At 42.7% G+C, this 25,596-nt stretch overlaps 1 protein-coding gene across 6 annotated transcripts in view; it reads left to right on the forward strand.

Annotated features, from left to right (window-relative positions):
* LOC108938591 (GTPase-activating Rap/Ran-GAP domain-like protein 3) overlaps nt 1-25,596 on the forward strand; it is a 55,917-nt gene that overhangs the window by 25,709 nt on the left and 4,612 nt on the right. For 2 of the 6 annotated variants that reach the window (XM_018759280.2, XM_018759283.2), the window contains exons 3-28: nt 2,903-2,977; nt 9,186-9,285; nt 9,588-9,706; nt 10,588-10,652; nt 11,001-11,064; nt 11,202-11,228; nt 11,724-11,799; nt 11,952-12,050; nt 12,153-12,256; nt 12,577-12,685; nt 12,760-12,805; nt 12,886-12,992; nt 13,263-13,378; nt 13,749-13,871; nt 14,156-14,230; nt 14,746-14,857; nt 14,957-14,983; nt 19,316-19,417; nt 19,768-19,884; nt 20,017-20,168; nt 20,644-20,802; nt 21,099-21,165; nt 21,552-21,659; nt 21,952-22,070; nt 22,740-22,875; nt 25,214-25,273. In XM_018759280.2, coding sequence (XP_018614796.1) covers nt 2,903-2,977; nt 9,186-9,285; nt 9,588-9,706; nt 10,588-10,652; nt 11,001-11,064; nt 11,202-11,228; nt 11,724-11,799; nt 11,952-12,050; nt 12,153-12,256; nt 12,577-12,685; nt 12,760-12,805; nt 12,886-12,992; nt 13,263-13,378; nt 13,749-13,871; nt 14,156-14,230; nt 14,746-14,857; nt 14,957-14,983; nt 19,316-19,417; nt 19,768-19,884; nt 20,017-20,168; nt 20,644-20,802; nt 21,099-21,165; nt 21,552-21,659; nt 21,952-22,070; nt 22,740-22,875; nt 25,214-25,273 — 2,464 coding nt within the window. The other 4 variants (XM_018759281.2, XM_018759282.2, XM_018759285.2 and 1 more) reach the window with 4 other exon arrangements.

Below are 25,596 nucleotides of genomic sequence, written 5' to 3' on the forward strand. Positions count from 1 at the left end.
GTTTCAGTCAGTGTGTGTGTGTGTAACTTGCGATACCTGCTGCTGAAACACAAGTGTATCTAAGCATCAGTTAGTACTTCGGTTTAAAGTTTTGTCAAGTATCCTCTGTTACGTTTGTCTGACACTTTTCTCTAGGGCAATTTACAGTGTTAAAGTACAACTAGTTGCCACCTTATACAGCTAGGTGATTTTACTGGAGCAATTTAGGCTAAGTATCTTGCTCAAAGCTACTATAGCAATAGCTGAGATTTGAACCAGCAACCTTTGGGTTCAAAGAGAGCAGCTGCAACTGCTACACTATCAGATGCTCCTGTTCTTGTGCTGATATGAATAAAAGCTCTGCAAAAGCTTATTTTTTCAAATATGCAGATTCTCTAGTTAATTTATTTCTAGTTCTGCATCTTGCTGTGTGCAGTACAACTGTGTGGGGAAGCTGTGAAATAACTATCTCAGTTTTTTTTCTTTTTTTTTTTTTTGCCTGTAGCTGCATCCTCCCTGCTTCTTTGGTGTGAATTTATTGTATTTTAGGTCATTTTTTGTATTACATTTACTCATTTAGTTGACACTTTTTTTCCAAAGCAGCTTACAGTGTTACACTGTCTGCAATTATTTACCCATTTATACATTTGGTTAATTTCTTTCCACTGGAGCAACTTTAGAGTTACTGCTTTGCTCTTGGGTTTTGCAGCAGTACGTGAGATTTGAACTTAGGCATCCAAAGGCAATAGTTCTAGCTACTACACTATCAGCTGCCCCTTATTATTTTTATTAACATTTATTATTTAGTATTAAATCCAAAACTGGTAGCAGTGTTGTTTTTTTTTTTTTTTAACTGTGAATAGCACATCATACTATCTGAGGATCATGATCATCGATTTACCTTTGGAACTCTGGTCACATCTCAGAGCAGCATCCTGTGATTTGACTGGATGGTGCCACACATCAAGTTATTTGCTGGCAGAAAACACACTCGAACAGAGTGAGGATACGGGACCTGATTAATTAAACTTACTTACACAGTGTTTATTGTCCTCCTCTGGTGTTTGCAAGTCTTGGTGAACAGTAACAGGGCGACAAACATTGCACATGTTCATGGGATAAGGAAAATTGGCTTTAAATAAGAATTTGTGGTGACATTTTTATTTGAATTAATTTTAAATTACTTTTAATTTTAATGTACAGCTCAAAGTTAATAGGAATGTAAATCTCTAATTCATTATGTCTTTATCTGAGTTTTTTTTTTTTTTTTTACAGAACCTACGGCCATTTTTCATCCGATTTAAAAGTTTATTCATTGTGACGTAGCTGTTTGTCACAGTAAGAAGCATGTTGTAGTTCGGTCACGTTCATCGTTCTTAAATGACTCCAGGAATATCCAAGAAAATGAGAGAACAGAAAAATATCAATATGAAAATTGCAAATGATTTCAGTTTTAAAGGATCCAAGCAGAATTAAAATTATCCAAATAATTAATAGGATTAATATCTGAGTTATTAATTACTGAAAGCATTTTTCAATGACTGAGTCACTGAAAGGAGAAAGATAAACATTCATGCTCTACCATCTCTGACTAAGAGCCAAACACTCCCCCCTACTGACCCTGGCCCAGACCCCACTGAGGGGTGTCTCTGCAGAGCTTCCCAGTGACTGTTTCTTGTGGTCACAGGAGGCCGGCTGTTCCCTTGCGAGTGGGCAATCTGGCCCACTAGGGCTCTCTGTTCCAGTCCCAGCATGCACCTGCATGGTCAATCTGCATCACATACCCCTTGTCCCTATCTGCTTCAGTGAGCCGCTCTCCCATCTGCTGCCGCAACATGCCTCTTCTATGCACAACACAGGCTCATTCTCATTCCTGGTGGAAGACAAAATTCATTACTCTTCGAACCTTGGTGCTGCTCAGACGAGTACGATGTGGGATTGTCGCAGTTTGCACCCTTCACTCTCTGGAATTCCTGAACAAGTGACAGGGACAAACTGTGTGGTGTCTGTCATCATGTGACATCCCCTCTCCGCATACTGTGTTTGCTCTAGGTGAGACGATGCGTTTCTATAGTAAATGTATGCTGCTGAAAAATAACAGGTGATCACAGTGTTTGCTCGCGTAGAAGCCCCATGAATGGAAAAGGTCCTCTTTCCTAATTTGCAGAAATGACAAATACCAGCCATTGTTAGTGAAGAAGAAAACAATCATTCTTTCACCAGGAGATAACAAGAAGACAAGAGCGCACAGGATAAAATTACAGGGGAAAAGACAGGTTGTGCTTTTGAAATGTGCATTTGTGGAGCTGCATAAAAGATAGGCAAGTCGGGTGTCCCATGGCTTGTTATTGATGAAAACTACAAATGTAAATATTTTGACATGCAAAAAGAATAAAAACTTGAGAAAAAATAGCTGATTGTGCTGAATGGCAAGAATTTAAATAAATCTGAGAATTGCCACAGTAAGGGAATGCATCGATTGGTTTATTGTTTTGTTTCCTGTGTTTCTGGGTAGTAATATCATCCATATACTCTGTAATGCTGCTGTATTAAATCAAACATATTTTGAACATATAGTGTTAAAGTGACAGTTGAATGCCACTGTAAAACAAAACACTTGAAGCTTCCAGTTCTATCAGCCTAGATCAGAAAAACTGAGCAAAAAATCCACTCAGTGGCAATATGGTACTTTTACAATATATATAAATGTTTATATTGCATTCATTTGGCAAAGATATATTCTCTTACCATCACAAATGGCAGACATAGCAAAAATGTGTAACAAATACATTTATACCAATTCTGTGAGAAATTGGCTAAGTCTCCTTTAGACTTAGCAGTTTGTTATACAGAAAAGTATGGAGTGTATAGAATACCTTTCTCTCAGTTGGTGCACATCTAACTCACTCTTTCTTGTGTCTAGCTGATTTCCAGTGACGCTGATGGAGCCATTCAACGAGCAGGTCGCTTCCGGGTGGAGAACGGGTCATCTGATGAGGTCAGTACCCAATATCTGTAACATGTGGAAGATGTGTAAGTGCCTGTTACAATCACACAATGGAATAACTTATCATTCCATGGTAGTGCATTTGTTTTCCTGTTCATTTCAGCTGAAATTTTAGGGGAAGTCTGAGAAGAAAGGGCATCTTTGCCAAGTCATGGATCTTCTGCGTGCTCTGATGTAATTATGCTCACACACACTTGACTACAGCAGCAAAGCCCTGGTGAAATGCAAGTGCACAAGCACCCTTCTCCCCTCACGGTGTCTCACATTAAACCAACACTGGTCTGTTCTTCCTTTGCCGCGAGAAAAACATAAAAGTGAGGTCACTATATATATTAATTTACCACTAATTACGTGTCCTTCAAACTGCTTCAGAGCTTTGAAGTTTAGCCTGAGTCCACCAGCAGCTTTCCATGTGCTTCAGTAGCACATATCTCCTGGAAACATCATGACACATGGCTAATTGGGATGCTTTGCCATTGTCAGGGTAAAACAACAAATATTTCTTGCTAAAATACAAGTGCACAAGCTTAACTGAAAGCTCTTGTCTTATTCTTATCCACACAATCTCTTCAGTACTTTTCCCTCCCTCTTCTGCCGTCCTCCCTCTTACGATTTAGCCTCGTTCTTCAGCGACAAAGTCAATTCCACCACCCACAAATTCAGCATCCATCTAATACCAGTCATATTGGATCGCCCAGCAAAGCCTTGTTCTTCACATTTCAACTGCTATCGGAAGGTGAAATCTGTGACCTCCTGCTCTCGCACAAACCCGCTTGCTCCCTCGATTCCATCCCTTCAACCCTGATTCAGGCCATTTCTCCACAACTTACTTCTTTCACCATCATTAACTCCTCACTGTTCACTGGTTGCTTTTTATCTGCTTCCCATTTTCCTTCAAAACTGCCCTCATCTCTCCACTCTTAAAAGCTTTCTGAATCAAAACTCAGCCTAGATTTATAGACCAGTCTCTCTTCCCCCTTTTCTGTCAAAAACAATAAAACATGCAGCCTACAACCAGTTACTGTATATGCATTCTTTGCCTAGAGCAATCTCCCTGATACTTCTCAATCTGGATTTTATGTTGGCCACTCCACCAAGACTGCCCTCCTTGGAGTATTATGTGCTCTTCAGTCAGCTAGAGAGGCCTCCCTTTTCTTGGTTATTAACCTGTCTATTGCATTTGATACTGTCAACGGCTGGATTCTTCTTTCCTCATTTGGGCAGCTTGGCATCAGAGGAACGACGCTGAAATGGTTTGAGTCCTACCTTTCAGGTAGATCTTTCCAGGCGGTCTGGTGTGGCTCCCTGTCTTCTCCTCAGCCTCTCTTAACTGGTGTTCCATTCAGCTCAGGACTGGACTTCCTACTGTCCTTCATCTACACCTCCTCTCACAGCTGTGTCATTGCCTCTCACAGATTCTTCTATCACTGCAATGAAGACGATAGCCAGCTCTTCTTCTCCCTGTATGGCTACAGAAGTATCCTCACGTATTGCTTCCAATTCTTGGACATTTACAAGTCAGCCTCTCTAAAACCGAGATCCTTCACCACTCAGCTGGTCCATCCACCTATGGAGAACTCTATTAAACTGGACAGCTCTCTCATTTCACCTGCTTCATCCGTTAAGAGCCTGAGAGTAACAATTAACTCACATCTCTGCCTTTCTCCACTATTTCATACCATAGCATACATCCTGAATAACACCTATAAGATTCACCCTTATCTCACAACAAATTCTACACAACTCCTGGTTGAGTTCATGGTGCTGGACTACTGCAACTCTTTCCTGTCTAGTCTCCTGGGCTCTTCCATCAAACCTCTCACTGTTACAGAATGTCACTGCAGGAATTGTGTTTGACTTGCCAAAGTGTTCCCATGTATTTCCCCCCTCGTCTCTCTCCACTGGCTGCCTGTAGCCTCTTGTATCAAGTTTAAGACTCTGGTTACAACCTACAAGACCATCAATGGATCTGCTCTCTTGTATCTGTGAGAGCTGATTGCTCACTACCCCCCACCCAGTCTGCTGTGCTCTTCCTCCTCTGGCTGTTTGGAGGTCCAAAATCAGAAGCTCAGAGTTTTCAGTTCTGCTTCTAATATGGTGATCTCCCACTCTCTCTCAGAACTGCAGAATCTCTGTCATTGTTCAAGAACAGTCTAAAAACACGTCTTTCAGACTCACTTCCATCCGGATCTCCTGTCTACTCCTTAAATTTACAGAATATCTTTTATGTGCTGCTTCTAATGTAATGTTATTGTTATCTGTATGTTATATTGTTAATGTATGCTTTTGCAAATGGTGACATCAGACAAACTGAGTGTACTTCAGGAATCGTGTGTCTTCAGCTATGTCTTTCCATCTGTTGGTGAAATGTTTTTTTTTTTTGCAGAGTTTTATGTCACTTTGGAGAAAAGCATCTTCTAAATAAATAAGGGTAAATATAATGCTTTCCACAAAAAAACTCTACCTTAGATGTGTCCCTTGGTGGATTTAAATAGTTAATCCTTCTTTAAAAACAAAAATGAATGCCCAGTGTAAACCTCAGCATACCAGTATTCAAGATCATATCCAGCACCCTCCAGTGTACCACTGTGAATCAGGGTCAGACTCTGGCTTTGTAACTCACTGCACGATGGATTATCTGCCAGCTTCTGCATTCCAATATAGACAAGGCACATTGAATAGCCATCTTAGTACATTGCTTAGATATACTTCCTGGCAGATTACGGTGGCTGGTCCATACCAAGCAGCGTGATTTAAGATTTCATTCTATGTTTTGTGGCGTTTTCATTAAAAATACCTGCCAGCAGAAATAGATCTGCTATTCTGTTAATAATGAACCTGGGATTTAGGGAGCTTATCAGTAAAATTGAGTGCTTACAGAGTTCCAAGAATGGCTGTAGAAGTGTGAAGGTGCCAGTTTAATCAGAGAACAGGCTTCACTCTGAAAGGTAATTTGAAATGTTCAAATACAACACCACTGCATTATAGGGCAAGATGTCTACATTGCATTTACCTATTGCACAGAAAAGAATTAGGTTTGGGACAATACTATGGTAATGAGTAAGTTTATTGGCAAAAGCTTATGAAGGCATAAAAGTGATAAAGGGGGTCCTTATCAAAATCACATACACACGCTGGCTGAAACCGCTCGTCCCGAGTGGGGTTGCGATGAACCGGAACCTAACCCAGCAACACAGGACGTAAGGCTTGGGGGGGAGAGGACACACCCAGGACGGGACACCAGGCCATTGCAAAGCACCCCAAGCGGGACCCAAACTCCAGACTCACCAGAGAGCAGGACCTGGCCAAACCCGTTGCGTCACTGCGCCCCCCCCCCCCCCCTTATCAAAAGCTGTATGCGTATTAAGATCTTAACAGTGCCACTTTCCTGCTCAGAGTTTAGGGAGCGGGAGGCGCGGTGGCGCAGTGGGTTGGGCCGCAGTCCTGCTTTCCCGTGGGTCTGGGGTTCGAGTCCCGCTTGGGGTGCCTTGCGGCGGACTGGCGTCCCGTCCTGGGTGTGTCCCCCTCCCCTTCTGGCCTTACGCCCTGTGTTACCGGGTAGGCTCCGGTTCCCCGTGACCCCGTACGGGACAAGCGGTTCTGAAAATGTGTGTGTGTGTGAGTTTAGGGAGTAAATTTGAATACTTGTGAAGAAATTCATCTCATGGTACTGTAGGTTTCTATGTATTGATAATGAAGACGTTGAACTAGCTGCACCAACCCTCTTATGATGGATGAAGTGCAACATAGTTCCTCTGAAGGAAGTGGGTGTTTCAATGTTTTACAACTAAAAGGAAGGTACTCTTAAAGAAAGTATCTAAGCTGCTCTCAGAGCTAGTTGAGTATAAGCTAAATTGGGCATGCTTAATAAGTGATATATTTTCCTTTTGGTCCAATGATTGGTTTTATGCAAATAGCATAAAAATTATTAATGATTATTTTTTCCTCACAGCAAGAATCTTTGAGGTCAGTATCTTAGTGTTCAAGAATTTTCAGTAATAATGGGATATTTCATCCCACTTCTGAGATAGGTTGTCATTACAAATACTCCCTTTGGGTCCATGCAGGGAGAAGACAAAAGTTCAAATTCAGATTTGAACATTGTCGTTGTTGGCAGATCCGAAATCCGTCAAATTTTATCAACTCTTTTTCAGCAGGTACGAGTTCGATGTGGAAAAAGTAGTCAGTGCAATGCAACTCATTATAAGCTTTATTGTAAAGGTATGTGCATCGCTGTCCGCACGTCTCGGCGCACTTGAAAGGGACTGTGATAATTAATGATTGTATAGTACTACATGTGCACCGGTATACACCTTTATTTGCAAATCACTACTCAATGATCTGCATCTATATTTGTGTATCTGTTACGCAATGAAATACATTAGGCCTACTTTCTAAGACTTTCCATACCATATACAGTATGTCATTGTGATCTTTTGCGTAGCATAAGACGATTTGTGTAAGTGTACATATATGCAGCTTGTTTTGAGTTTTTAAGTGGAAATACTTATACTAATATAACTGTGCTTATTTTCTTACTAATATATAATTTGAGAATACATCAATGTTTTTTGAACTGCTGAAAAAGAAAATGACTCCTGTTGTGTAAAGTTGAAACCAAATATTTCATTTTATCTTTTAATTGATATTGACCATGCATATTAGTAAAAATTCTACTTTTAATTTTAATGAAAAACCACATCTGCATTTGCATCCGTGGGGATTCATAAATTTAAATCCGCATTCGACAGATGCGAATTCTGATCAGCTCCGTCACATCCCTATCAGGTTAAGTCAATTGTTTTAATAGTGAACAAACATAAATAGATGACATAGATTAATAAATGATTGGTTCTGTGATAGTGCAGTTAGTTAGTCTGAAAGGTTCTGTAAAGCGACAGGCATCTAATGACCAAAACTCTGAATTCTCAGCCTTTTCTCTAGAATCGAAAGTGTTGAATTGTCTGGTATCGGCTTAGCCATCAGACCTTTTTGACACTTTGCTAAACACGACCTATGAGGAATTTCTTAGTTCTTAAAAGTTTATGTAACCATATTTTCTAGCTCTCTTTTCTTATATTTCTACATAAGCAGGAAACAGTTGTCCTCTAGTCACTAATATTGATAATATTCTAAAAAATTACTATATAGACTGCTTATTTGTAAAATCATGCATTCCTCCATATGGCCCTTTAGTGTTTAACTAAGGGTTAAATACCAATATATATCCAAGTTTAGATCAAAGTTTTACAAAATATTGGACCAGATGAAACCACACAACAGACACTGATTTGCTTCCCTATCTTAAAATGTTGCATTGTCTGTAATATGGAATGTGTATAACTGGTCAGGCACAAAAATGACAGTTCATGGTAACCAGTGCAGACTGATCATTATTGCAGATGGATTTGTGATATTGAATTAGCAATGACATGTGGAGCAGAATCAGTTCTGATAAAACAGTACTATTTGTTATTCCTGTCTTTTCTTCTATTTTGCTGGAACTTTCCACTTCCTTCTATCTGAGAAAGAGTATACACACATTTTACTGAGAGATCCTTTTTGTCTATATGGAGTTTGCCATAGCTATGCCTGCTAACGCCAGATTTTTCAAGTTATATGGAATTCTTGAAAGATTCATTTTTGTTTCTTACTTTCAGTTTGAAAAATAGCTAACAGATATCCATTGTTTACTCTGAATTACTCTGATCCCACATGTGGTGATGAGATAGGATGAACATTGTGTACCTGTGACATCCATCCATTCTAAGTAAATGCTTGTCCAGTGCAAGGTCATGGTGGTCTAGGGCTTATCCTGGAGGCTTGCGATATGAGGCAGGGTCTACCCCAGACGAGACTTCAGTCTATTACGAAACAGTCACGTAGACTGAGTCTCTCGTCACACAAAGGGCATTTGAGTCATCAGTGTACCTGAAACATGTCTTCAGACTGTGGGAGGAAATCCACTTGAACATGGGGAGAACATGCAAACTCCACAGAAACAACTTCTGAACCCAAAGCACAAGATCTTTGAAGCACCAGCAGTATCTGCCAATGCAGATAGCAGAAAGCAATAAAGCAGTGTATGATAAACAGTGTTTTGCGCTAATAGTGACCCAAATTGTCCTGGTCATACAAAGTAAAAAAGTGCTTTGTCTCATAAGTTCTGCTTCTGTTCTTTTGATTACAAAACTTCCAGAATACAAATTACGCCCCAAGAACATGGAGGAGGACAGATGTACACCTTGAAAACCCAGAGTACCACACCAGGTGGTTCTTCAAATACTTCTTGGGAAAAGGTGTGTCTGAGCTCTCCATCTGATTGTTGTAGCTGCAGCAATGTCAGTTCTGACAATGTGATCTTCTTTGTGAGCAACAATTTGGTGTGCCTTCTAGACACACCCTATTCTTCATCAAATATATATCTTTTGAATGCAAAGCAAAAGTAAATTGCATCCTAGTGATAACTGTAACTTTCTGGTTATTTCTTGTTTATACGTAGACTGCTGACAAGGGGATTTCTCCTGTACTGTCTTCAGAGAATCAGAGATTAATTGAATCCTCACTTATTAATCTTTCTCATTCATTGTACTTTTTGCAGTCCATCAGAACTATGTGGGTACTGATAGTGAGAAGAACCCCTTCTACCTGTCCGTGGTTTTATCTGACCAGAACAGCCAGCGGGTACCTCAGTACCGGGCCATTTTATGGAGGAAAACTGTAAGAGACTTGTGACACATGGACCTATATCCAGGAAAGCTGAGAGAGATCTTGCAAATGAGCAAAAGAAAGCGTGTGAGGCATTTTGTATATAGGAAGGAGTTTTATGTAGCACGTGACCTCTTTTATTTTCTTTGATGGTGAAGTCTGTTATTTTCTTGAATCAAATCCATATAGAATTAGATTTGTTGAAACTACATCAGTATTTTTGTCTTAATTTGGTCTCTTTAACTTTTACCTGTTTATAACAGCTATTTCTTCTTGGTCACTTCACATTAAAATGCTTGTTCAGTTGTATAAGTACTGTGCTACCTGCTGTCCTTATGTGCTTGGATGATCACAGAAATGAAGGTAGTCAGAAGCACTGAGATATAACTGTTTTTCAGAGTTTTCATCCACATGAGCTGCAGGAATACAATTATCCATATTCCACTGAAAAAATTTTGTGGAATTAATTTACTTCATCTGAATAAGAAAAAACACTAAATCTCCAGCTAAGCATAGACTGGACATAGTTTATCTGTTTATCAGGTCATTTTCAGAGCAGTTCTGAGAGCCGTCTTTGGATTAAATGCTCAGAGGAAATGTTGAAAAGATATAGCATTACAGAATTCCCTCTCGCAGCTGTCGGCTTTGTCCATAGTCATTCTGAGACGTCTAAATAACAGACTGGGTCTTGGAGCAGTGAGATGCTGAGACTCGTGACAATAGGAACCTTGCTGATGGAGATTTAGTTTTTGTAATGAAAGCTATGGTTGAAACCATTTGCCAGTTTTTGCTTACAGAAGTTTGTTCAGATGAAGAAGGGTCATGTTGCTGAACTTCATCTCGATATGTCAAGCATTTATTTCCTAAAGATGGTCTCCTCTTCACTGACACAGGGAACCCTGAAGATCAGTCTGCCGTACAGCCCCACTAAAACGTTATCTGCAAAATCCATTCTAAGGCAGGTGTTGTATGCAAATACATATCGTTCATGTTATTCACAATACAGTAACTCATGTCAGTGCAGCTGTAAAATGCCTCAGTAATACTTAGCATCCAAACGAGATGTTCACTGTATTTTTTTCTTTGTCTTATTGACTGAGTGTAACAACCATGATAAATTAAAAATACCTTATGAATCTTTGGAAGATTGCTGAACAAGACTTAGCAGGCCTGAGCTCATGCTGAACATTTCCTGTGGTTCTTAGAGTACATACTTTTCCAGGATATACAGGTCCTCTGGTACACCACTGTTTCTTGTTTGCAGTGCTTTGCTGAAATTGACACAGCTTCTCATGATCTTTCCCAGTGCCATGAATTTTGACAAGTTTGAAAAGGGCCCCAGGGAAATATTGAACCCAGACATTCAGAAGGTGAGCTCTGACCAAATGGCAAATGCAAAGCTGGGAGTCATGCAGCTCTTTGTTTCCTTATAATAGGAATGGACATTGTGGCAAATGACACTGGAACATGTTGCCTAAAGCGTGATCACTGCTTCTTTCCTCTACAGGACCTTCTGGTGCTGGAGGAGCAGGAGGTGATGCTGCCAGATCTGATCAATCTATTAAAACCATTATCTCTCCATGAAACAGCTGCTCTGCATTTTAACCTGAGTCAGTTCCGTAGCACATTGCAACAAGTATGCAAGATGGTATCTAACCATGGCAAAGTGAAAAACAAAGCAGTATAATTTCTAGTTTATTATCTCAAAAGATGTATCTCAATTATATTTTGCACATTCTGTTCTATAATTTCAGCATTAGTTAACCACCAGTCATTGAAATGATGACAAACTAAAACACATTACTTTGGTACAGCTTTTTCTTGACCTTCTTATGATTTATTGTAGGGTCAGTTTTTCTCATGAGTTCTTTCCCATAGTATGTTTATGCTGTGCCTCTTCCACTTTGTGTTCTACAGTATGTTATTATTATTGCTGTTGTTGAATGAACAACACCCTAGTTACTAGCTTTACTTCATTTCCTTTTCTCGCTTGCCTGTTTTCATAATGAGCATGAAAATGTCTTTGTAGGGATCTGTCAACTTCAAGTTTGGTGTTCTTTATGCCATGGATGGACAGCTCACAGATGATGAGATGTTCAGTAATGGTGGGTACTGTTTATTTTCTGCTGCTTATTATTTTATGCAGCAGCAGACACAGTCACCCAGGAGCACCTGACACTTAACACCTTAAATGTTACTACTTAATAATTTGCATACATAAAGAATTCCAAAACGATCTCTTTTTTTCCTCGCACAGAAAAGGGAAGTGAAAATTTTGAGAAGTTTCTGAACCTGCTGGGAGACAAAATCACACTGCAAGGCTGGACAGGGTACAGAGGTGGCCTAGACACCAAAAGTAAGAAACTCTGATCCTCTTAACCTCTCTTTGGCTAACCTGTTAGATACAATGTAGATGTTTTGAGCTTCATGTTACTACCCCATACAATTCCACCTTCAGATGACACTACTGGACTTGAGTCCATATACACCGTGTATCAGGGCCATGAGCTCATGTTCCATGTGTCAACCATGTTGCCGTACTCCAAGGAGAACAAGCAACAGGTAAGGATGCTTCCCTCTGCTATTCTGGAAATCCATATGTGAGTGCCTAGCAAGTAATTCATCGCATTTGTGGCAAGTTACATTAAATATAATTCCATTCCAAAAAACACTGGTTGCTAGGAATGAGGATGAATGATGTACCGTTTTAATGTAATAACAGTTGTTGGAGTTTGCGGTCATTAAATTGATGGTCAGTTTGGTGTTAAATATAAGTAGTTAAAAAAATCATTACTTGATAAAACAGTATAATTATATGTGATCTTACTTTTAATTTTGTGTTGAGGTATTACGTTTGTTTGTCTGTTTCTGGATGTGCTCAGGTGGAGAGGAAGAGGCACATTGGAAATGACATTGTGACCATAGTGTTCCAAGAGGGGGACGATGCTTCCTCATCATTCAAACCCTCAATGATCCGCTCACATTTCACACGTATCCTTTGAACACGTTAGGCAGGATATTATATCACCTTTCCTTGTACTTTCGTACCTTGACAGATCTTCTAGATATCTTTGCCTTGGTCAGATATAACAGCCACAACAAAAGCTACAGGTGAGTATGGGTGTTGTGTGTGCTGTGTCTCAATCACTGAATGTCCATCCCAACCTTGTCCAATGTGTCCCATCAAACAGGTTGAAGATTTTCTCCGAAGAGAGCGTTCCACTCTTTGGACCCCCTCTCCCTTCACCACCAGTGTTTACAGACCACCAAGAATTCAGGGACTTTCTGCTGGTGAAATGTAAGTAAGTGCCTTGACCTTTGTGGTTGTCTGTTTTTACCAGCATGCTGCACTGGCTGTGAAGAAGGGAAGTGATAATGTCAAAAACCATGCAGTTCCCTGCAGAAGAAACACAAAACTCCTCACTGTTGTGGAGTTCACTTAGCTGGGTTCTCCTCTGACCTGTATGCTAAGTGCTCATGCAGTGAGAGAACTTCTGATCCTAGAGTACAAATTCTGCAGTCCCACAGTTTGCTCCCAGTCTGTACCCCGTCTGGCCCTCTCTTCTAGTGATTAATGGTGAAAAAGCCACCCTGGAGACTCCCACGTTTGCTCAGAAGCGGCAGCGGACACTGGACATGCTTATCCGAACACTGTACCAGGACCTCACTCCTGACCTCCACAAGGTACGTCTTCAGTTGACAGGACCACCAGCATTGACTAACCCTTCAGAGCAGCAACAAATTTCTTTACCCACGCAAAAAAAATTGGCACAAGCAAAAATCTATAAAGCATACCACAGATGCAGCAATATTTCGTATCAACTTATTAATGTTGGCATCCCATTGGAAAGCACGCTTCAGGAATGTGGCTTCTCTTGGTTGGGGTTGCTGTTTGTGAGAAATGAGCCTTGTTGTTTGGCTCTGCAAGCTACTCGCTGCCCTGCTTGGCCTCCCTACTCACCCTGACCTTCCCTGTCACATTAACACTGTCTTCTTGCCATGCTGCTTCAGGGCTTAAGCTGAGGGCGTGCTCTCTCTCCCGGTTCCATCGCAGGTGCCCTTCTCTCCTCAGAACATGTTGAACCGTCGGTCATTCAGTGACGTCCTTCCTGAGTCACCCCGGTCTGCCCGCAAGAAGGAGGAGGCCAGACAGGCCGAGTTTGTCAGGATAGGGCAGGTATGGTTGGAACACCTGTTTTGTTTCCAGTGACAAATTGCCAGATCAGTGGAGCTTGAGGAGCTCTATCTGTGTTTGCATATGTGCACACCTCTAGTATTAATCTGCCTTTTACTGCTATTATTGTGCTTTTTCCTGTTGCCTCTTTGTTTCTTATAGTTTAAAACCTTCTAGGATGGTATACTTCCTGTTTATAGATCTTCAATAAGCCTGCCTTGTAGAAAGGTTTAGAATCCCTTTAAGGTATAGCACAAGAACCCAGCAGAGTCTCCCTCTGTCTCTAGGCACTCAAGCTGAAGACCATAGTGCGAGGAGATGCCCCCACCAGTCTGGTCACAACTGGCACATGCAGAAAGGAGGTGAGAGAAAAGACATTATTGGTTGCTGACAGTAGACCAAATTGAGACCTGCAGTATGATGGATGTGTCCGGGCCAAAGAGCTGTCAAATGACACATCTGTCCAGGCAGAAACAAGAGCAGTGTGCTTTATGTCAGTGTCTTCACCTCTCTGTCGATTGATCTAGCCTCCCATGTCCTGTCTGCCAGCTTCTGTATAAGGGCATTATATAAGAATATTTAAAATGAGAAACAGCCATTCAGTCAGTTTTTTCTTTTTTCGATATTTAATAAGTAATCGATCAATAAACGGATTTTAATGAAGCTTAAAATAGTACCTAGACTGTGCTGTAATTCACTTCTTTTCATTAATTAATTTAATCTCTGCTGCTCTGTGAGTTGTGTTCTTGTGTTTTCGGCTATTTTATACTTTCTTTTGTTCTTTTAGTACTATTAATGTAAAAAGTAGTTCTGCTGGGTTAAATGTATTTATTCCTCCCATGTCTCTTTCTAACTGGTTGTTCATCTGTCCCCATAGCCCTGGGAGCCCCAGTCTTTCTGCAGTAGTTTTCCACACGAGATTGTCTACGGAGATTCCTGGGGTCAGTCCTTGTTGGTGGCCACGGAGGCTGGGGTCATGCTGCTGGAGGGTGAGGCGTTTTAGAGGCTTTGTCTCCAGAATTATAATGATGTAGCTGTTATTACCATTACAGGCCTGTGAAAATACTGATTACAGTCTGTCATTTCAGCTCCTGACCCTGCTCTTCCAAGCTCAGGTGAGCACTGCCTTCACTCGCTATGACTTGGCTCTTTACTGGAAATAGGCATCAGTTCTTACTAGTGCAGGAAAAAGGGGAATTATTCTTTCAGTACCTACAGCCAGGGACTGCGGTGTCACTGGGCCGTGTAACAATTATCCAGATTTTTTTTTCACATCAGTAAATGAAGCGATGCTCTTGTTAGCAGCTTATGACAGACTGGTTCTGCAGGCTAGATCTGCTGGCTTTTGAGGGTAGCTTAATAGAGCACATAGGAGACCGGAGTGTTCTTATATCTCCTATTAATTGCTTACATTTTGGATGTTCTCAAGAGCTTGTTCACGAATGTTACCTCTAAAAATACATCATTAATGAGTTAAACTAGTGGGCATTTCTCTTAAATTCCCTCTTTAAAAAAATAAATGAAAGGCAGAATAACAGATGTTTGGAAATAGTAGTATATATAGTACATAATGTTAAAAATAGTATTCTCATATAGTTTAAGATCAGTTTCCTTAATCATAAATCAAGCTGTTTAAAAAGATATTATCGATAAAGTTAATAACGATATCTGAAGAAGACTCATCAAAAGAGACGTTGCTAGCAACATATTTTGTGACCCCATATGTAAATCTCCACTTACATTTATCCATCCATCCATCTTCCTCCGCTTTTATCCGGGGCCGGGTCGCGGGGGCAGCAGTCCGAGCAGAGTACTCCAGACCTCCCTCTCCCCGCACACCTCCTCCAGTTCCCCTGGGGGAACCCCAAGGCGTTCCCAGGCCAGCCGGGAGACATAGTCTCTCCAACGTGTCCTGGGTCTGCCCCGAGGCCTCCTCCCAGTGGGACAAGCCCGGAGCACCTCCCCAGGGAGGCGTCCAGGAGGCATCCGGAACTGATGCCCGAGCCACCTCAACTGGCTCCTCTCGATGCGGAGGAGCAGCGGCTCTACTCCGAGCTCCTCCCGGGTGACTGAGCTCCTCACCCTATCCCTAAGGGTGCGCCCAGCCACTCTGCGGAGGAAACTCATTTCTGCCGCTTGTATCCGCGATCTCATTCTTTCGGTCATGATCCAGAATTCATGACCATAGGTGAGGGTAGGAACGTAGATCGACCGGTAAATTGAGAGCTTCGCCTTACGACTCAGCTCCCTCTTCACCACAACAGACCGGTACAATGACCGCATTACTGCAGACGCCGCACCGATCCGTCTGTCGACCTGCCGCTCCATTTTTCCCTCACTCGTGAACAAGACCCCAAGATACTTAAACTCCTCCACTTGAGGGAGCAACTCCCCCCTAACCCGGAGGGAGCAATCCACCTTTTTCCGACTGAGAACCATGGCCTCGGATTTGGAGGTGCTGATTCTCATCCCCGCCGCTTCGCACTCGGCTGCAAACCTCCCCAGTGCACGCTGCAAGTCTTGACTTGATGAAGCCAACAGGACCACATCGTCCGCAAAAAGCAGAGACGAGATCTCGCGGCCACCAAAACAGACACCCTCCGTTCCCTGACTGCGCCTAGAAATTCTGTCCATAAAAGTAATGAACAGAATCGGTGACAAAGGGCAGCCCTGGCGGAGTCCAACATGCACCGGGAACAGGTCTGACTTACTGCCGGCAATGCGAACCAAGCTCCTGCTCCGGTCATACAGGGAACGAACAGCCCGTAGCAACGAGCCCCGAACCCCATAATCCCGAAGCACCCCCCACAGGATGCCACGAGGGACACGGTCGAATGCCTTTTCCAGGTCCACAAAACACATATGGACTGGTTGGGCAAACTCCCACGAACCCTCCAACACCCTAGTGAGGGTATAGAGCTGGTCCAGTGTTCCACGGCCAGGGCGAAAACCGCATTGCTCCTCCTGAATCCGAGGTTCGACTATCGGTCGGATTCTCCTTTCCAGTACCCTGGCATAGACTTTCCCAGGGAGGCTAAGGAGTGTGATCCCCCTGTAGTTGGAACACAATCTCCGGTCCCCCTTCTTAAAAAGAGGGACCACCACCCCGGTCTGCCAGTCCAGAGGCACCGTTCCCGAACTCCACGCGATGCTGCAGAGGCGTGTCAGCCAAGACAGCCCCACAACATCCAGAGACTTGAGAAACTCGGGGCGGATCTCATCCACCCCCGGAGCCTTGCCACCGAGGAGTTTTTTGACTACCTCAGCAACTTCAGCCAGGGTAATGGACGAGTCCCCCTCCGAGTCCCCAGCCTCAGCTTCCTCTACGGAAGGCGTGTCGGAGGGATTGAGGAGATCCTCAAAGTACTCCTTCCACCGCCCGAGAACATCCTCAGCTGAGGTCAGCAGCGCACCACTTCCACTGTAAACAGTGTTCGTGGAACACCGCTTCCCCCCTCTGAGTCGCCGGACGGTTTGCCAGAATCTCTTTGAGGCCGACCGAAAGTCTTCCTCCATGGCCTCACCGAACTCCTCCCAAGCCCGAGTTTTTGCCGCGGCGACTGCCAGAGCCGCGCTCCGTTTGGCCCGTCGGTACCCGTCAGCTGCTTCAGGAGTCCCATGAGCCAGCCAGGCCCAATAGAACTCCTTCTTCAGCTTGACGGCATCCCTTACTTCCGGTGTCCACCACCGTGTTCGGGGATTGCCGCCGCGACAGGCACCGGAGACCTTATGGCCGCAGCTCCGAACAGCCGCACCGACAATGGAGGAGCGGAACATAGTCCATTCAGACTCAATGTCCCCCACCTCCCTCGGGACCTGGTTGAAGCTCTGTCGGAGGTGGGAGTTGAAGACCTCTCTGACAGGGGCCTCCGCCAAACGTTCCCAACAGACCCTCACTATGCGTTTGGGCCTGCCAGGTCTGTCCAGTTTTTTCCCCCGCCATCGAATCCAACTCACCACCAGGTGGTGATCAGTTGACAGCTCAGCCCCTCTCTTCACCCGAGTGTCCAAGACATATGGCCGAAGGTCAGAAGAAACGACTACAAAGTCGATCATCGACCTCCGACCTAGGGTGTCCTGGTGCCAAGTGCACTGGTGGACACCCTTATGCATGAACATGGTGTTCGTTATGGATAAACCGCGACTAGCACAGAAATCCAATAACAACTCACCGCTCGGGTTCAGATCAGGGAGGCCGTTCCTCCCAATCACGCCCCTCCAGGTATCACTGTCGCTGCCCACGTGGGCGTTAAAGTCCCCCAGTAGAACGACAGAGTCCCCAGTGGGAGCGCTTTCCAGCACGCCCCCCAGGGACTCTAAAAAGGCCGGGTACTCTACACTGCCGCTAGGCGCATAAGCACAAACGACAGTGAGAGACCGTTCCCTGACCCGAAGGCGTAGGGAGATGACCCTCTCATTCACCGGGGTAGACTCCAACACATGGCGGCTGAACTGGGGGGCTATTAATAAGCCCACACCAGCCCGCCGCCTCTCACCTTGGGCAACGCCAGAATAGTGGAGAGTCCACCCTCGATCGAGTAGAGTGGTTCCAGAACCCAAGCTGTGAGTGGAAGTGAGCCCGACTATATCTAGACGGTATCTCTCAACTTCCCGCACCAGCTCAGGCTCCTTCCCCGCCAGTGAGGTGACATTCCAAGTCCCAAAAACCAGAGTTGGCGCCCGAGGTTTGGGTCGGCTGGGCACTCGGCCCCGACCACCGCCCAAATCACAACGCACCGGCCCCTTATGGTTTCTCCGGCAGGTGGTGAGCCCACCGAAGAGCGGCTCCACGTTGTGGCTTCGGGCTGAGCCCGGCCAGGCCCCGTGGGCATAGACCTGGCCACCAGGCGCTCGCATGCGAGCCCCCCCCCCAGGCCTGGCTCCAGGGTGGGGCCCCGGTGACCCCATACCGAGCGGGGTAAACGGACGCCTTGATTTTTTTGTCATAAGGGGTTTTTGAACCGCGCTTTGTCTCGTCTGTCATCCAGGACCTGTCTGCCATGGGAGACCCTACCAGGGGCATGTAGCCCCAGACAACATAGCTCCTGGACTCATTCAGGCACTCAAACCCCTCCACCACGATAAGGTGGCGGTTCACGGAGGAGCACTTACATTTATATTTATTAATTTGGGATATGCTTTTCTTCTGTGAGCTGTACAACTTAGGGTAAATAAAGGTCCATTTCACATCAGACAAAGGTAGAGACACATGATTACTGAAGCACAGTTTATTTGTCTGATACCACTTTTTTCGCCAGTGAACATTAGACACATAGCTTCCTATTGAACTGAGTCATGTGGAAAATATAAAGATCATGACAGACAATGTGATGTAAGATTCTAGGAATGTATGTAACTGTTAAGAAATGCAATGTTATAACCGTTGCTTCCAGTTAGACTAGTCATTGTTAGTTTTCTCCAGTGACTCACATGTCCCTGCATTGCAGATATTCAGACAGTCCCTGTACCAGTGTTTGACAGAACCATGGCTGTGAAACAGATGCACATCCTTGACCCTCAGGACCTCCTGATCTTAAGAGCTGACAAAGGCAAGGAAATAAAGACTCTCAGAGTGACCATTGTTCACAGTTCTCCAAAGGCAACACAAAGCTGATGTGATGTTATTTGATCTATAGTAAAAGACATAGCTTACATAACACTTACCTACAGCTAACAACCACATGCCATTAATGCAGAAGCCAATAAATAAAAGTTTGAGTAAATCTGACAAAAATAAACCTATCAAAAAACTTTTTCCTGTATGTTGTTGTTCACTACAGAGAGGGTGGTGAGGAGGAGAAGGCTGTAAATGTTCACAACCTGACTTAGTGGCATGTATGCATACAGTGTTTTTTACTGTTGCCAAGTTATGTCCCAACATAATTTCCTCTTTTAACAGGAAAAGATGCTCGTCTCTATGTCTACAGACTGAGCACAATCAGAACGGGCTTGAAGGAGAAGCACCTCATCCGCAACAAATGTGACAGCAGAGACAACAAACTTGAAAAAACTAAAGGTGCTTGGATTTTGTCTATATCGAATGACCCACTTTTTCGCAACGGATATAGCCGCTGCAATATGAAACATTTTCGACATCTCTGTGCAATCAGTGTCACATTTGTCTGTCTCTCTTTCTCTCACCCTCCAGGCTGTCATTTGTACGCCATTAACACTCACCACACGGTGAAGCTGCGCATTGTGGCAGCAATTCGTAACAAGCTTCTCCTCATCACCAGGAAGCAGCTTCGTCAAGATGACACGAGCAGCGACTCCCCCGTCGAGGAGTTCCAGTACATCAGGGTGAGTAGGGGCACAGGGTTCTGTCCCATACCCCTTTAAAAGCCAAGTTCTTACCTCCTAGACTCTACTACCAGCAGGCTGATGTTGATCTGTTCTCCTTAAAGCCTTATTCCACTCTGGTACACCACTGCAGGCAGAGTGAAGCATTGATAGGTGAAGAGCTTGCCTGGGAACCAAGGGCCAAAAAATATGACTCACACAATTGAACTGCATTTGTTGTTAGACATTTGAGTGAAGACTCTAACCTGAACAGTTATCATGATTAAAATCCAGCTTTATAAACAGGTCAGAATTTCAGACCGTCACTGTTTCTTTAAATTGTCCATGAATTCTGCCGTGCACCACACTGTGTGTCCATAAATTGGTATTCCTATCGCATGATGAAGTTGTGTCGAAAACTGCATAATTTGTAATGTAAAATAATATCAATGAATTATAAATAGTCTTACCTAATTCAAGTGCTTTCATGACACAGGAGATCTGTTTATGTGATCCTCCTGTTGTCATGACCCTTGTGGATGGTCCCACGGGTGACAACGATAATATGATCTGCGTGGCCTACAAGCATCAGTTTGACCTCATTAATGAGAGCACAGGGGAGGCCTACCGGCTGCACCACGTGGAGGCTAACAGGGTAAGTCAGCCCAGCCAGGGACTAGGCTTTAAGGTGGGTTCTGAGAAGCGTCTGTTCCGAGGGACCTCTCACCATGCCTCTTGGCATCCACATTGATTGCTGACAGCATGTAAAATTGCCACTAAAAATGGCAGTGAATTGATTAGTAATTCCAGTACAAGTGACCCACCCCTCTCCCTTACAACCCTTTTATTTCTTTAAAGCCCCGCACCATAGCATTATGTATCCCAGAGAACATATTGGTGAACCACCTGAGTCAGGAAACTGAAATATTCTTTTTGTAAATTTGTCTCCAGGTAAACTTTGTGGCAGCCATAGATATGTATGAGGATGGGGAAGCTGGCATTTTGTTGTGTTACAGTTGTGAGTATTGAAGACTGTTTCTCCCATCTCAATTGTCTAGGATTATTTTCCATCACAATGTAGACAAGTACCGTAGACTGTTGTGGCTCTCTGCAAATTTGTGTAGAATGCATTGGAAATTGTAAATACAGTTTGATAAAAAAGGAAAATCATTTTCATGTAGTGCACTCATATGCTGTTACAACTTAACATTCATACCCCCTAAAACACACAGATGTGTTTTTTTGTTCATCTTTTGTTATATTACAGAGTTCTGAAATGTAATTGTCCCTTTGTTTGGTTACTAATTTAAATATCAAATGCTCATTCTTCCCGGAATTGTTTTCAGTACCGAGCACTATCCTCCACATGAGTTAGTACTGATATGCATGCATTTTGTGTCATAGATATCTGCTACTATAAAAAGGTATGTCCATTCAATGGAGTCACACCCATGATGCAGTTCACCAGCTCAGACTTCCATTTCACCTGGAATCAGGTGCCAAACGCCATTGGTATGCTACTTTATTTTGATAGTACATTGCTTGATATATGTTTCTGTCCAAACCCTTTCAGATACAAGACTAGATCCTTATCTATCGTGCTACAGCACGATGCTACCATAAAATTCCACGTTGTTTTCTAAACCGTAAATACAAGTACTTTATTTTTAAAAGATAAAATAGACGATGTTAAATAGCATGTAGGGATAAAAAAAAAAAAAAAAAAATCATTGCCCTAAAGTGAATTGCCATGCAGTTTGTGATCACAAACAACTGTGTGCACATGTGGGTTTTTGTTTTTCAGTCTGCGCCTTTCCCTACATCCTGGCTTTCACCACAGACTCCATCGAGATCAGGCTGGTGGTGAATGGGAACCTGGTGTACACCGCAGTGGTGCCACAGCTGCAGCTGGTCTCATCCAGGGTGGGTTAGACCAAAGGAAGCTTGCTATTCCAGGGCACACAGATATTTCTCCCTGCTAGAGGACACGTAGTACATCACTTTCTGTTGTAGTGCACACATACTGTATGTCTCTCACAGCTACAGGACATACATACATCTCTTTCTGCTGCAGTACACACAGACATCTGTCACTGCAGCAGGCTACACGTCTTTTTCTTCTGCAATGAATGCAGACATCTCTCAGTGCTGTAGGCTACGTAGATGTCTTCTGGTGCAGTGTATTTCACTGCGGGGTACAGAGATGCTTTTCAGCGATGCAGGGCATAAATGTATTTCTTGCTACTGCAGAGTATGGAGGCACCTCTCTGCTGAAACATACAGATGTTTGTCACTGCTCTGGGGCTGACATAAGTCTCTTGATACAGCTGGGAGCACAAACGTCTTTCATTGCTGCAGGACATACAGATGCCTGTCAGAGCTACGAAAATGGCACATTTACAAAGTAACTGCAAATGCATCATGTCATTCATTACTCAGGAAGTTTCTCTCTATATAAAGACTTCAAATAACATGTCTTAAGGAGTGTCGGGTCAGCACATGAGATAAAGGCTCTGCGTGAATGAGTTGTAAAGAGGTGTGTTGTTTTACATCCTGAACTTATAAAAGTCCAGAGCCCCTGTCTGTTTCCAGTCAGACATCTACTTTGCGTCCACGGCCCCCGTGAATGCGATATCCAGCAGCAGCTCCAGGGACAACAGCTCACACAGCTCTCCCCAGACACCCACCACTCAGGAAATGCCAGCCTTTCCCTCACCACTCGGGGATGGTAGGCATCACCTCCATATACTACCTGTTTTACCATGTGTTTGCATATGCAGTAGAAAGCGATAGAGGCATTATCATACTGACAGTCATGGACAGGTAGTTTCTTTTAACTTCTTCAGGACAGTATGATCAGTCTGTGATAGGGTGCTGAGATTTTGTCGCATTACCCAGTTTCATAATTTTGTACTTCTGTTTAATTTATCCACGCTGTGTAGGGTTTCTGGATTGAATGGAAAAAGGGAACTAAGTTAAGGAAACATTCTTCACCGTAAACTCAAGGAATCCTAAAATCAGTGTCATTGATTGTATTATTTCTGATATATTATTTAATTGTACTTTGCTAGTGACCACTGAGTTTTATGTCTATATCTGAAAAAGTTTCATTTGTGCATATGTTAAAAATTTCTTTATCATCGTTATACTTAATATTATTTTAATATATATTTATATGTATACATTCATTCATAGCTTCTTCACATTTATATTCCATAATTTTTATGTTTAATTTTTTCCTTCTTGGATTTTAGGTTTAATATTTATCATTTTTATTGGTTTTTGTATATTTAGCAGATTTTTCACTGGGTCTTTCCCAACACAATTTGCTAGAATTACAGCTTAGTTTCCTCTAGTATTAAGGGTTCAAGTTACTTTTGCTTTAACTGTGTATGACTGAGTACTTTACAGGAGCAACTGAGGATAAGTATGTCCCTTAAGGGTTTACTAGCAGTACCTCACCTGACGTGGTTGAACTTCAAACTGCTATCCTGTGTCCCTAGACATCGTGTTTTTCTCCTGTCTCTCCTGCCCTCAGTTTTTCTACATGGTTTCTGTTTCTGGTTCTGCTTCCATCCTGTCAGTTTTTGCAGGCACTCAGGGGCCACTGTGATTACAATTACCACTGAGCTTTAAGTTAGCATTGAGTCTGCTGTCAGCCCTGCATTTAATTACGACTGAGCCTTTAGTTAGCATTGAGCCTGTTAGAACTGTGTTTAGAGTTACCACTGAACCTTAAGCGAACACAGAGCTTACTGCTGTAACAAAACTTTCAGCTATTGCTGAGTTTGTTGTTTGGATTTGTGCTTACTGAAAGCAGAGTTAAATTAAGTCCAACATTAAACACAGGCTTTGTGTTAATTATAAGCTTACTTAATGGCAAACTACAGACTCAGTGCTCACTTTGACTCAGTGTTACCTGGTAAGTTCAATTTTACCAGGAGATTCGGTGTTAGCGCAAGTCTCTTTGCTAACTGTATCTTCAGTGTTATTTGCGATCTCAGTATTAGCCAACAGTTCAGTGCTAATGTTAACAAGTGTTTTAAATCGTTAAAAACAGTCACATTTTCCCAACTCCTTTCTTAGCTCCATGGGATGCTTGACTTTTGTGGTTTGGAACCTAAAGATTGGTTGGCTGATCTGTCCAGCTCTGCCCAAGTCTCCTTTCACATTTATATTTAGATTTTTTCATTTAGCAGACACTTTTCTTCAAAACAATGTAGAACTCTTCAGAAACCAAAGTGGATTTCTCCAACAAATGAAAAGACATAAATGCCGACACGTAATTCTCAAAGTACAATCAGTTTGTCTGATGTCACTGTTTAAAACCAGCAAAAATTACATGGGTAGCTACATACAGAATTTATGGAGGGTACAAAAATTTATAACAGATAACATTAACAATATCAGTTGCAGCACACAGAATTTGAAAGGAAATACAAAGGTATTTGTGACAAATGATATAATGTAAATTTATGGAGTAGATAGAAAGAAGTGTCTGAAAGAGATGTGTTTTGGGCACGGTTACAGTGGTCTGCTTATGCTGTCAGTGTTCTTTGATTCAACACATTACACACACTTTTTCCATCAGTTGCAGTGGAAAGTTCTTCATCATCCAGTTCCTTATTGAGAAATGCATCACCGACTGACAGCTGATATAAAAAAAATGCAGAAAAATGCAAATACTCAATGGATATAGTCTGCACCACACTCCCCTGAAGTGCAGTTCAGCTTTGAGTTGTATTTGCATCAGTCATAATTTGGATGTTTTCCTGTATGCAATTACTGTTTCCAAAAGAGGTGTCACCTGGAGGCAATGGAACAGGTGAATTATACCTTGTCCTTAGAATCTGTTTTGATTTTGCACACTATTACTAAACCAGTGAACATAATACATGGTACTGTTAGGTTTTAAACTGCCACCTTCTATATTTAAAGTATCCCAGCATAAAGATAACAACATAAGAACATGGGCAAAACTTCTACACTTTTCAGTAGAGAAAGGGTGATGAAATGCTGATGCGAATTGCTGTTTTGTTTCCTATGTGTTTTCATTGGAACATCAGATACTATTAGGATCCCCTATGGAAGCAAGCTTTCCCTGTACATGTCAAAAGAAGCTGAAGGTACCTAAGTAATTTCCAGGCTACACAATGTGCTGACCTGCCAGCATGCCCTGTTGAGCTACTAACATGAGAACCGTTAATGGAAATGCATGATTGCCTTCCAAACCAAGTCAAACTGCTCTTAGTCCTCTTAGCAAGTGTTAACTATGTATACTGTGTCCTGGGATGTTGTAAACATAAAAGTGGGACACAGTGCAGTTCCGCAAGCTAAATATTTACCCATTTCTCAGTTCTCAATGTATGAAGTAAAAGATGCATTATTCAGTTGTTCACATGTGAATTCTAGAAAAAAAAAACAAAAAGTGTATTGACATTGTGTGGCA

Source organism: Scleropages formosus, chromosome 17 (genome assembly GCF_900964775.1).
Source record: "Scleropages formosus chromosome 17, fSclFor1.1, whole genome shotgun sequence".
In the NCBI taxonomy this organism is placed as follows: domain Eukaryota; kingdom Metazoa; phylum Chordata; class Actinopteri; order Osteoglossiformes; family Osteoglossidae; genus Scleropages; species Scleropages formosus.